This window comes from Erithacus rubecula (genome assembly GCF_903797595.1).
Source record: "Erithacus rubecula genome assembly, chromosome: 8".
NCBI lineage: Eukaryota > Metazoa > Chordata > Aves > Passeriformes > Muscicapidae > Erithacus > Erithacus rubecula.
Genome location: NC_136659.1, coordinates 1903429 through 1916664, shown reverse-complemented (window position 1 = coordinate 1916664; position 13236 = coordinate 1903429). Strand labels below are relative to the sequence as shown.

At 43.9% G+C, this 13236-nt stretch overlaps 1 protein-coding gene across 3 annotated transcripts in view; it reads left to right on the top strand.

Annotated features, from left to right (window-relative positions):
* DRC11 (dynein regulatory complex subunit 11) overlaps positions 1-13236 on the top strand; it is a 96647-nt gene that overhangs the window by 36891 nt on the left and 46520 nt on the right. For all 3 annotated transcript variants that reach the window (XM_079310694.1, XM_079310695.1, XM_079310693.1), the window contains exon 7: positions 12458-12542. In XM_079310694.1, the coding sequence (XP_079166820.1) occupies positions 12458-12542 (85 nt within the window). The remainder of the gene's footprint in view (positions 1-12457; positions 12543-13236) is intronic.

The following is a 13236-nucleotide window of genomic DNA, read 5'->3' as shown; positions in this document are numbered from 1 at the left end:
GGTAACTGGGGCCTGATGTTCACCTTGGAGCTGGCTTCTTTTTCAGGAATCCAGCTAGATACCTAGTGGGCTTGGCCCAAGGGAGCCTGCTCTGCTATCTGATCTGTTCTTGGTTTAACCAGCAGAGCATGGCCCTAATCAATGAGAAAGAAAGAAAGAAAGAAAGAAGGGAATGAATCCCAAGGGGAAGGGGAAGAGACCCAGCCCAGCTATTATTTCACTCCACTGTAACAGGGAGAGGTGTCTGCTCCAGCAAGTTAATACAGAGCAGGAGGAAGAACCAATTTTCCCCACTTCCCCATTTCCAACAAGCAAAGATCTGCTGGGATACAGAAACAAGAAACAGGCAATATAAAAAGAGCCAGGAGTCTCACTGGTGCCTGGTAGAAGCTCTGAAGAGCAATGGTTGGCAGAGGAGAGAGGTGTTTAATGGATATTCTGGGAAGAGAAAGACCAAGGAAAAGCTCAGAACTAGGAAGAATAAAAAGGAAAGTGAAGCACAGAGCAGTGGCTCCCAAGCTACAGCCCTTGCTCCACAGATGGATCTCTTTGGAGAAGGAAGCAGAGGAGGTGGAAAAGACATTTTCAGCCTTGGCTCTGTAGAATGCAAAGAAGAAAGGAGGCAAGTGGGGCAAAAAAGAACCGTGGCATAAATTGACACAAGCAGAGCAAAGGGATAGCAGAAACAGTCATGAGGAGCTGGAGAGGCAGAATCAGAAGAGAAGGTATGAAAGAGGCATAAAACTGGGGAAAAAAAAAAAACCCTATGAGTTACCATTTTGATAAATAGGCACAGTTAGGACCAAAGACTGACAGAAAATATGAAGTGTTTCCAAGGCAAAGACAAAAAAGCAGTTCCCAAATGTCTGTGGCAGCAACTTCAGGTGAATATATTAAAAAACACTTGATTGCCAAAAGGCCAAATTTGACTTGGAGAGATGAAGGAATCAAGTTATGGCTGGGAATGTGGCTGTGGATGACAGCCTGTTACTCTTTCTCCCAAGAGAAGAAAGATATGTTTAATTCTGAATGCTGGTTGTTTCCCTGTTGTCACTGGCAGGGGGGTTTTCCAAGTTTGCACCCTGGGGACCACAGCAGTGGAATGTCTGATGGAATATAAGGCTGATTCAGGGCACTGTGGCTCCAGTGTGCCAACAGGATTATTTAGCAGGCTGCTGACAAGTTCCTGAAGTGCTGAATTCCAAGTGAATTCCACACCCAGGAGGCTTGCACCATCTAGCAGAGAAAATGCCAGGGTTACACTGCAAATTGAAGGAGGAGGAGATGAGGGGGAAGGATACAGGCAACAGGAGCAGGTTGTCCCCTGAACCTCAAGATCTCCATGGTGGAATAGCTGGAACAGGCTCTAGGTGACAGCAGAACACTGACTGCAATCCCAGGGCTGGGAAATATGGCAAGGGCACCTGAGACAAAGGTGTTTTTTTTTTAAATTTTATTATTTCCCTCAAGAGCACCAGGCTGCTCCTTTATTAGGTGGGCAGTGTGAGCTGGTGAGCACCTAGGGAAGCTCTTCCCAGGACAAAATTCACATTAATGCCACTCTATCCAAATCCTGTACTCAGATTCAAGGCTGGAAAGGTTTGATGACAGTATTTCTGTGGGGAGAGCAAGAATTTTCCTGAAACCTGAGCCACATCCATTCCTTCCAGAGCCAATGTGTTTCAGTTTTACTGGGAATTTCAGTGTGGGGGAGATTAGTCAGGTTCCAGCAAGCAGGTTGTTTTTATTATCCAGGTCAGAGTCTAGGGCTTTTAAGGCATGCTGCATTTCAGTCCTGTGCAGAGACAACAGAAATTCTAATTATTTTTAGTCATTTACTCTAAAAACACCCAGCTATTATGGTGTGTGTGCTGTGTCAGACAGCCTGAGGATCATCCCAGGCTGAATAAAATACATTTAATAGGGAGTTTAAATTATAAGTGAGTTTAGGTGGTGCTTCTTAGGGGCTACTTGTACAAAATAACTGTATCAACAGTAATAATAACTAAATCAGTAAGATCTTGTGCCTAATACAAATGTGTTTGAATTTCCCCATCCCTGGAAGTGTTCAAGACCAGGGCTTGGAACAACCTGGGATAGGGGAAGGTGTCCCTGCCAGGGATGGAATGAGATGAACTTTAAGGTCCCTCCAACCCTTGGTTCCATGACTTGAGCAAAGTGTGCAGAACCATAAAAGAGCTGGTTCAGTATTTCCTGAGACATTTATGGGATAGCAGGAAACTGCCTGGCCCTGAAATCTGTTCAAGTACTCCCCTGTCTCCGCCCAGAGCCCCTTACTGACTCGCTAATCCTTTGGTGGCTTGGAAAGGAAGTTTACTCTCTTGCTTTGTGTTCCCCATCACACAGGGAAAAGAACTCTTCCCAGATTTTTATTTTTGTTTTTTGGAAAGCATCTCTGATCCAGCATCCAATTCTGAAGATGCTGGTTTAAAGCATGTAAGCTGAAGGCTGCAGCCTGTGTAGCTGCAGGAGTGCTCCAAGTATTCCAAGTTAAAACACAATTGTTCCAAGAGAGCAAATTCCAGAACCAGAGCTCTGCCCTGTGCTTACATGTGCTTCCCATCATGGGCTCAGCTCTCAGAGCTGCTGCACAGGGGGTAACTATGCCCAAAATATCCTTCCACCTCCATCCCCTACTGGGAAACAACATCAGCACGTGGGTTTGTTCCTGCCTGTGCCAAGGTTGGCAGTTTGAGGAGCCTGGGAATGAGTGGGAGTGAAGGTGGGAGCAGCAGATTGCTGCTCTCCCACGTGTGTGCCTGCATTCCCTTCCTGTCCCAGCCAAATCTCCCCATCCTTTGCCTCAGGGAGCTCTGCTATCTTGCAATAAGGCAAATCCAGACAACTGATCCTCTGGGGAGGCCTGTGAGGCAACACAGTCACATCTCCAGGCCTGGAAAACAGCACAAAAGAGCCCTAAGATTGAACAAAGCTGCCCTGCAGGGCTATCCTGAAAACTGCCCTTCCCACCCCACCTTGCCTGTTCCACCAGGTAATTTGGGCTCTCTGCTTCTTCTAAGAGCAGGCTCCAGCTCAAAATCCCAGAAAACATCCTTTATATCCCTGGTTCTCCAGCCTCTTTGCCACGTTGCCAGCAGCTCTCAGCAGCACCAACCCCATCTACCAAAGAAATTATTTAAAAGCACATTATTAACCCATAATTTAAATTAACAATAATAAAAAAGCTGCACTTTGTGCTTATTTTTGATTAAATCTGAGTGTGTCCTGCTGAGTAATGTGCAGAGGGATTCAATCATTTGGAGGGGCAAAAGGTATTCAACCCTATCAGTCTGCACAATTCCAGCCAATTTTGGGAGACTGTAGATCATGCACCAGAACCACACCAAACACATACAGGACTAGAACACTCCAATTTTTTCTCTCCCAAAACTAAAAAGGTGAGAGTTAAGGAACTTGGCATCTCCAGGCATTGCAGTGTATTTCTTGGACTGCAGAGATGACTGGGGTTTTCAGCTAAAACTCCTGATAAATGGCTGCTCTTAATACCATGCCTGGCTTAGAGCTGAGCTCATCTGGAATGTTTCTCCTTGTCTTTTCCCACACATTTTTAATGCCAAACTAAAGGTTCCAAATTATTTTTCTTTCTAGTGAGCTCTTTGGTTATTAGCATTTGACCAGGAGTGTAAACAACTCTAATTTTATAGATGGATTCTGCAACATTCTCACTTTTCCCCTGGTTTTACACACTCTGTGTACACCTGATGGGGGATTTATTCCAGTAAGGCTGCACAAGCCAATTGGGATGAACATGGAAAAATCAAGCACTGTGACTGCTTTCATCTGCATGAAATTGCCTCAGCTTTATCATTAAATAGTTCATTTCTGCTTTCTCATAAAGCACAGAGAACCAAATCCCTTGAAGTGGACAAAGCACTAGGGATCCTGGTGGACAAGAAGCTGTCCCTGAGCCCTAGGGGACAAGAAGGTTCTGGGGTGCATCAGGAAGAGTATTCCCAGCAGGTCAGAGGGGATCCTGTCCCTCTGGTCAGTCCTGGGAAGCACATCTGGAGTTCTGTGTCCAGTTCTGGGCTCCTCAGGGCAAGAAGCTGCTGGAGCGGATCCAGAGGAGGCAGCAGAGGTGATGATGAGATTGGAGCATCTCTGAGGAGAAAAGGCTGAGGGAGCTGGGGCTCCTCAAGAGGAGACACAGCTGAGAGGAAACCTCTGTAATGTGAATAAATATCCAAAGGGTGGGTGCCAGAGCACAGACCAGGCTCTGCTCCCAGCAATGGGACATGAGGGACAGGCAGAAACTGATGGCCAGGAGCTCCACCTGAACAGGAGGTAGAACTTCTTCCCTGTGCTGTGACCAGAGTGGGTGTGGGGTCTCCCTCACTGGGGATATTCCAGAGCTGTGCTCTGGGATGACCCTGCTGGAGCAGGGAGGTTGGACAAGACCCTCATGTGGTCCCTTCCAACCTGACCCATTCTGAGATTCTGGGCAGTGAAGGAGTCTGGTTACATTCTTAAAAACTTTTCCAGCTTCTCCTTCCCCATTGATGTGTTCCTGCTGCATCACAAGTGCTTTTCAAGGCAGTTCAGTCTTAGCTGCAAAATAGTGATTCCAGTTTTAACTGAATTCTCAAGCCACTGTCCCAAGCAGTAATGAAAAACAAAAGCCTGATGAAGCTGGTTGCACTCTGTCCTTTTAGAAATTCAAGTTAAATCATGGTCAGGCAGCAGGTGAGGGGCACAGTGATCCATGAGTGGGACAGCCATGACACAGTAGCTGAAGGGAATTTTAACTCAGGGAGGCAAAAAATGAGTGATGCTAGCCTGGGCTGAATTTCTGCACTGATTCCACAGGTGTAAGGTAGAGATAGAGCTACTAAAATGTGTCTGATGCCATCTTTGATTCCACCTCAGATCCATCCATCTTCACCACACCGGAAAAATTACATCAATGAAAACCACACCCTTTACCCACAAGCAGGGTTGTCTAACCACCATATTGCTCCTACATGTTCTACTGTCTATTCTAGTATTTATAAAAGGGTGGATCTGAGCTTCTCTGCTCATTCCAGGCTCCCATTCCCAATTTTCCAGGCAGATATAAAGGGTGTCCATGCTGCACAGCACACACAGGGAGGCTGACCTGCCCCAAGGGCACTGCACTATCTTCAGTGTTAGGTGATGGGCCATGGCAAAGCAGTGTAAAGCAGCCAGGTTAGAACCTTCTTCCCCTCCTGGAGAGATGCATTTTGGTCCACCTTGACTTCTAAGAAGCAAAAACAATTGCTCAAATTTCTCATAAACAAATCCCATAAAACAAAATGCTCTCTTATACTCCATTTCACTCCAAATCCCAAAGAACCTTGTGATGTTGGAGGGCAAGTTATTTCTTTTGGCTGGCCTTGCTAGAAAAAAATGGCATGCTTTATTTTCCTCTTTACAGGATTCATATTGTGTTAATAAAGTACTCTTGATTCCCTCTGGCTGACTCTGCAGGAAGACTATTCTTGCAAAGCTTCTAGTCTGGGTTAAAGTAATCTTGCTTAAAACTGCCCATAATTGTTTCAGTCTCTTAAGTTTAATGCTGAGCACTGGAAATTCTGCCAAATTTGAGCCAGGATTGGGTGTTCTGTGCTGGCAGGATAAGCTTACCAAAGGTAAGGAATTCACTAAATGCAGAGGGAATTTGACCTGGCATTTCTTTGAGTCAGCTTCTGTATTTCTGACCTTGCTGTGAAGAGAATGGAGAGACATGAGAAAACCAAACCAGATGAGAGTTGAATGGGAGTGCTCACTATCCCATCAGCCAAGCTCCAGCCCTGGAGCAGTTCCTGGGAGCAGCTCTGCCTCCCCAGGCAGGGCTCTCACCCTGCTCCCCGCATTCCTCGAAGGGCTGGAGACAGGCAGCAGGAAGGTGACACTAGAAACCAGCCTGGGGACAGCCAGACTGGGAAGAGGGGGAGCAGCCCTTCATCCTTGGAGACACTCCCTGGAGGAATGCAGCTCTGGTAAACACAGGATCATCAACAGTTCCACAAGAGAAGGAAATACACTCAAGGAACTTCAGACCTAGAAAGCCAAGCATGGGGGCAGTGCTGATGTCAGTTTTCCTCCAGGGGCATGGATGGGACATCCAGGTGTCCTCAGATCCATCAGGAGATGCTTTCAGTGTCATTCCACACCTTGCAGCTCTGCCTGAGGCTGTTCTGCACTGCAGGAGTCAAGCCAAAACCCCTAAATAACCTTCCAGGGATCTGCTTTCCACTCCCTTTAACCTTCCATTTCCATGCTGTGGTGGGTACATTGGTGTCCTCTAGGTGTGTCTGAGCCTTCAGCACAGCTTAGTTGGTATCAGGTCTTGCTAAGCACATCAGTTATATCAGCCAGGATTTGATTTCTCCCAATCCTCAGTTAATTCAAATGTGAGCTCTGAGAAAACTTTGGGCAACATTTTTTCAGTGTGTGGAGGGACACGCAAAACCAGAGCACCAGAACATTTCATAAGTGTCAATATTACATTTTTTTTGTTCTGATTGTAACAGGTTTTCTTTTAACTTAAGCTAATATTGGAAGAATAAGTCACTTTGGTTTTCCTTGGCATTATTCATGCCCAAGCTGCCTTTTATTCCCATTCAAAAGCCTAGGAGTAATTTGCAGTGCTACCAGCCATGCCTCCAATTATCTCAAGGAGAAAAACCTATTGCCATTTTAAACCAGGAATGATTTGTCAGAATTTTGAAGGGAAAAAAAAAATAAAAATCTTTTTCCCTCGTGGTTTTTACAGCAGGAATCAGGATAACCAAGAGTCCTGGGAGAAACTTCCAGCCCACCTGAAGGGGAACAGAGATTCCCATTTTTCCATCCCACTAATTACTTATTGCTATCCCTGAAAGACCAGAAGAATCCTTGGAAAGGTAATACCTTCATGACAAAGCAGAACAGACTCTTTTGCTGTAAGAACTCAAGCAGCTTATGAACAACTGCACTGGGTCAGCCAAAGGTCTACCTTTCCTGGCCAGTAACACCACATGTAATAAAACTATCAGGGAGAATTACCACATTCCTCATTTAGGTCTGTCCCCTCCAACAACTGTTCCCAACTATTACTTGGCTTTGAAGTTCCCTTCTCCCATTTCAGATCTAAGGCAGGCACTGGGGACCCAAAAGACCATTCTAATTATGATAGTTACTATAATAAAGGATATCACCTTTCCCCACAAACCTTGCATCCTCATTCCTCCATGGGAATGCTTTTCCTTGCACATTGTTGGCCTCACAACACTTGATCTTCAATTTTCAAAGCTGAATATTTATACAGAACAATAAAGTTTCTGATCCTCCAATTACCCTCCACTGAAATGCTTCCATGCATAACAACCACACGTACAAGCAAACACTGGGAGGATCAGGACCTGAGATAAAACATCAGTTGTAATGTGTCTGTGTCCAAACTCATTAAAGATGATAAGAAGCCCGTGGAAATCAATCTTGCTTTATGAGTAATTCTGTATTTGCCCAGGTTATTTTTTCTGGAAGTGATTTTCAAAGAGCTAAAGAGAGCACACACTCAAACGGGAAAAAAAACCACCACAGCAAAGACACCTAAAATAAACCAGCACTGCTATTTAAGCAGTCTGAGAGAATCCATATCAGGTGGGATTACAGAAATAGGCAAGAACTGCAAAACTGATGAGGGTTTTATTTCTCTAAAGAGCTCCCCACTCTTTGTGTCCCTTTTCTGCACAGAACACCCCTCTGTCCCTCTTCTCAGAGCTTGCACCATCATTCATGCCTCCTCTTCTGTACACAGCCCACATCCTTTCTTCCCCTGAGAAGAGTTAAGCACTCTTGTTCCTCCAAAGAACAATTTATTTTTCCTGACAAGGCCTTTTATGCAATTAGCTGGAGAAGCCATAGCCAAAAAGAAAGAATAACACAAGTAAAACCATGCCAAAGAACAGAGTAGGTAGGAACTTGTTGAGTCTATTACCAGACAAAATGTTTAAATCAGTGGTGGGTTCTCATAAATCAAAAGCCATATTTAGCCCTAACTATAACCATGCCTGAGCAGTGTGGAATAGAGAGAAAACACTTTAAAAAATTTTGAAGCTCCTGAAATGAGAAAGGGAGGAAGCAGCAGATGAGACAAGCACAATGCAGGTTCATTTCCCAGACAAAATTTATTTTGCAGGTGAGAATGGAGGTGCCACAGCATTCATGGCTGAGCAGAGCCTGCCAATCACACTGACTTGTGTCTGGTGGTGATTTGGAAACATTACAGAACCATTTGAACCTCGTTAAAACTTGGACATTTATGTGGGGTTTGTGCTGTACAAATATTGAGCCCAGAAGTGCCAGAACTCTTTGCTACAGATCTGAGACAAAAGGATTTGCACTGCAGACCATAAAAGATCATTCTTTTTCAATTACACTTGACAGTCTGAGTTATTGTAAGAGGAATAGGTTTGGAGCAGTAACAGTGAACCAGAGAACATAATGTAATTTGAGAAACAGCACAAAAACCTCATCACATCCTTTTCTTTTTCATCTGGGAGTGCAAGATCGTATCTTTTCACCCCTCCATCCTTGTTCATCCCTTTACTCTTCCACTTGAGCTGCTTTGATTCAGATTTAGGGCTCCCATTCATCCCAATTAGATGGCTTTTCTGTAAAGCTGCTTTCCAAACCCATGCTCTGCTTCCGTTGACAGGATTTCACTGCTTTCCAGAAAAGTAATGGATTTCTCACACACCACAATTTCTAAAGGTCCCTTCTTCAACACCATCCTCCTCAGCACAGAAACCTTGAGCAGTTGTGTTAGAGCATGGCTGTGGTCCAAAGAAGGATCTTTTTACCTGCTGTGGACTCCAGCACTCCTCATGTTCATTTGCAGCAGTGCAAGCACAGCTCTCAGGCAGAGGCTGGGCAAAGGGAGCAGGTCACCCCATGCTCAGCTCCTGCCTGCAGGCTTTGGGCTCCTGAGGCTGGAAGAGCTCCCCAGGCTGCTGCTGGGGTTTGTGGCACAAGGAGGAAGATTCTTCCCAGCCCTGGCTTTTCTTCTCACTTGATTTACTTCTGTCCAGCCACCGAGTCCAGTCCCACCATGCAATTTTATAAACTTCACTTGTTCCTTTAGGCAATTGGTTTTACTAGAACTGCATCCTCCCTAAGAAATCCAGGACAATTTGCTTCTGCTTTTGCTTGCAGTGCTTAACACATTGTCAGTGCTCCCACTGAAGCAATCACACTGAAAATAAGAGTTGCTTCTTCCAGCTCTGGCATTTACACATTTTATGAGACGCTGGAAATGTACCATTGGGTTTGGTTTTTTTTCCCCTTGCAAATGCTGAGACAGTAATAAGTAACAGATTCACAGTGCTCTAACTCAGATCTAGGTGTCTCTGACATGTACCATGTCTTTCAAATATATTACACACTCTAATGCTCCTGTTATCAAGAGCTTAAGCTTTTTACATTCTCCTCTCCCCATCAGCAGAGGAACCAGGGAGGATTCCCACCACAAAGCTCCCCTCCACACTTCCCACAAAACAAAGCAGCCTGCTGGGGCTCCAGTTGGGAGCAACTTCTTGCATCATCTGCAAGTTCACTTTCTTACCCTATTATTACCTCTAATCATCAATACTTCTGTGTTTCTAGAAAGTTACAAAAGGGGAAGGCAGTTAAAAATTTTTAGAACAAATCTTGTTGTGAAGCAAGCTCAAAATCACTCCACAGTGTTTGGGACCTCTTTCTAATTCAAGAGCTGTTCATGGGACACACCTGGTGGGACCCTCTTCAGCTCTAGATGATATGTAGCTTATCTGATGGCACAAAGATATAAGAATTCAAAATTACAAAATGGTTTGGGTAAGAAGAGACTTTGAAGATCATTTAGTCCCACCCCACACCTTCCACTAAACCAGGTTGCTCCAAGCCCCATCCAACCTGGCCTGGGACACTTGCAGGGATGGGAAGCAGCCACAGTTTCTCTGGTTGCTCATTTTATCCTGGTGTTTCCAACTGCAAACCAAAGAATTTAGGTCTAGTTGGATCCAAATTAACATCCTAAGATAAATGCATGAGACAAGCCATTGCAATGGCTCTGAGTAGAACGCTGCCAGAAAGTGAAGGGGGAATGAAAATTGAGATTCATTATGTTTAAAGTGGACTTTTGACCAGGAAGATGAATGGCTGCATTTTTCTGGGCAGATTTACAGACCAAATGAATCCCTGGTTTAACCTCTGAACTCAGAGGATTTCATAAAGGCAGGAATTTGCCTATCGGGGTCATGCATGTGAATTCCCTTTACATTACAAGATTGAAGTTGTGGTCATTTCAACCCAGAAGAGAAAGAGGAAAACCCACAAGAGGGTGGCTAGGGAAATAAGATTTAAGAGTGCTGCTTCCAGACCATCAGACAGCAATGAATATGCTGAAGGAAAAAGCAGATGCCCTGGAAGAATTAGAACATTAAAATGTTTGATACTCTCTGCTCTAAGGTCACTGATGACCATGGAAAATCACACCCTGCACTGCCCTCAACCAGAAAATCCCAGTTAGCCTTGACTGCTTAGTAAATGCCTCACCCTCCTTTCATGGACAGATGGGCATTTTCTTCTCCTCACCTCATTTTTTGGCACAAGCACCTGCTGAAGTTGCTACCAAAAAAAGGTGAGAGGAGCCACATCACCCCAAACAATTGCACCAACTCAGAGAAGGAGAATCACACAGAAAATACAGATTATGAACCAGAAAACCCTTCCCAATTTCAGGATATGGTAGAATTTCTACAGCACTCAGAAATACTCATCATCCACAGCCAAAGGTAAATATCACAGAATGGTTTGGGTTGGAGTGAACCTTAAAAATAATTTCATTCCAACCCTCATCATCTCCAAGAACTGTAAATGGTTTAAAAGTGGAAAAGGGAGTAAAACTACCAAATGTAACATTACTAAGTATTGGAAGCTAGCCCTGATATCATGTTCAGTGGGCTCCCAGCTGATTCTTTACCCACAGTGCATTTGCCTTTTTTTCTTCCCAGCTGGCACTGAAGTAGCAACAGCCTCAATAACAGATTTTGGGAAATTTTTTACTATAACCAGCCTTGTAGCAGCATTTAAGGTTGTGTTTAACATAAAACTGTGCAATTTTCTGGCTGTCTGTAAAACAAGGAACACGAGCTAACATTAAATAATAGTTCATGCAGGGTTTTAAGGCCAAAATCCCATTCTTAATGGATTTTTGAAAACACACTGACAGTGTGTTTTCAACAGCCCTTTGTTGATGCAGGCTGGTTTCTAGGAATGCAGTGACCAAGGATTTGTATCAGTTTGCATACAGAACTTGTAACTGTTGAACAAGTCAGATGAATGATCGTTGTTTCTGTCCTAAATGGTGTTGCATTAATACCAGCAAGAGATCCCAACCCTGCACATGGTGCTACAGAAACAGGACAGATGCTCTGTTCCATGGATCTCAGCTTAAAATTGAGCCTGCAGCTTAACAGCAGCCTAGGAAGGTCCCTTAAGGTACCAGCTGTTTAAAAAAAAAAAATGAAAACATTTTTAGCAATACTGTTGACCTTTCTGAGATCTTTTTTTCTCCAGGGAAATTTAATTTCATTTAGAGGAAACATAACCATGCTGTTTGAAAGTAGCACCAGGGTTTTTTCTGCACTGTCAGAATTTTCTTTGGAACAGAAAAATCTTCCTGATGTTACCAAACAAACACAATATATTCCACCAAGCAACAAAAGGGAAGAAAGTTAAAGGGTCTTATCAGTATAGATGACTTTTGGGCTGAAGTTATTATCTGTATTTTTTAATCACTTTCTGAAAGGTCTGGAAGCTCCTTGAGTTATCCATGAAACCTTCCCACAAAATCACTCATTGCCTCTTTACAGCCTCCATCACCATCAAAATCTATTGGGAATTTAGGAGTGGCAATCCTAACATGGAAATGCAGTCTGGAACTTAGAGATTAAATCCTGAATTAAGCAAAATAACTTTTCTCTTAAAAAAAAATAAAACAAAAAACCCTGAATGTTTAAAGCAGACAGTTGGGCAATGAACATAAAATAATGTAAAATAACATAATAAATAACCATTGCCACAATGGTTTGGGTTAGAAAGAACCTTAAAAGTTCATCCCATTCCACTCCCTGCCATGGGCAGGGATATCTTCCACTATGCCCTGTCCAACCTAGCCTGAGACACTTCCAAGTATAAACACTTTAATCTACATCTCTCAGCTAGGAAGGAATCTGCAGTCCTAGGAATTTCCCCAAGAATTTGCAGGTTGTTGGGCCATATGATAAGAGACATGGATCGCTAACTGTCTTAGTTAATTTACAGGACAAAAAACACTGCTAGAAGAAGCCTTCCCACTATCTAACATCTTTATCAACCAGGTGAAACATGATGAATTTGAATTCCTCTTCCATTTTTGTTTCTCCCACAGGCATATCACGGGCAGGTTTCCTGACTATCCTCCTGAGAAGACAGGTGGTTCCAAAGCAATTTTTATTGAAAAACATCCAGAGCAGGTACTGTCCCTCTTTTAATGAAAAAATTTCGTGATGTTGGAGAAGTATTTGCCACAAAACATATCTGTTTATTTAAGTAGCAATTTTCCCTAACAGTGGCTCTAGTTCTCCAAGAATCTTACATTAAAAGCTTTTTCTTGCAAGTGAAAGAATGGAGTTTTTTCCCAGGGTGTTTCCAGTCAGATACCAAACTCTGTTCCCTTTCAATCTGTGCAGCCACTGAATCACAACTGAAGGTGCTCAGGTGATGGAAAAGAAGTAGAGAACAGCAGCAGGGAAGAGTTTCTTATAAAGGCGGGGCTAAACCTTGATTTACTGCCAAGGCTCATTAAGCAAATTTAACATCCCAGTGGAGGAAGTATCTCAGTTTATCTTGTGTGTGGTAGGGAACTTGGTTGTTTTCCCTGGTAAATCCCTCTCCTGATCTCTCTGGCTAATGGAAGTGGCTGATAATCTCTTCCTCTGATCATCTGAGTGTCATGCAGGGAAAGTGATAAAGCTCAGCTGAAGGCAGTGGTCAACACTCGGAGCCTTTTCCTCCCATCCCGATGAGCCAAGTGGGATAATGAGTCTGTTGGGGGAAAGCAGGAAGCAGGATTTGGCCCCTGAGTGAGCCAGTGTGCTGGGCTAGGAAAACTCAGAGGTCAAAACCCAGATTCTGTGGTACTGCAAGCTCCACCCTTAAGATTGTTGC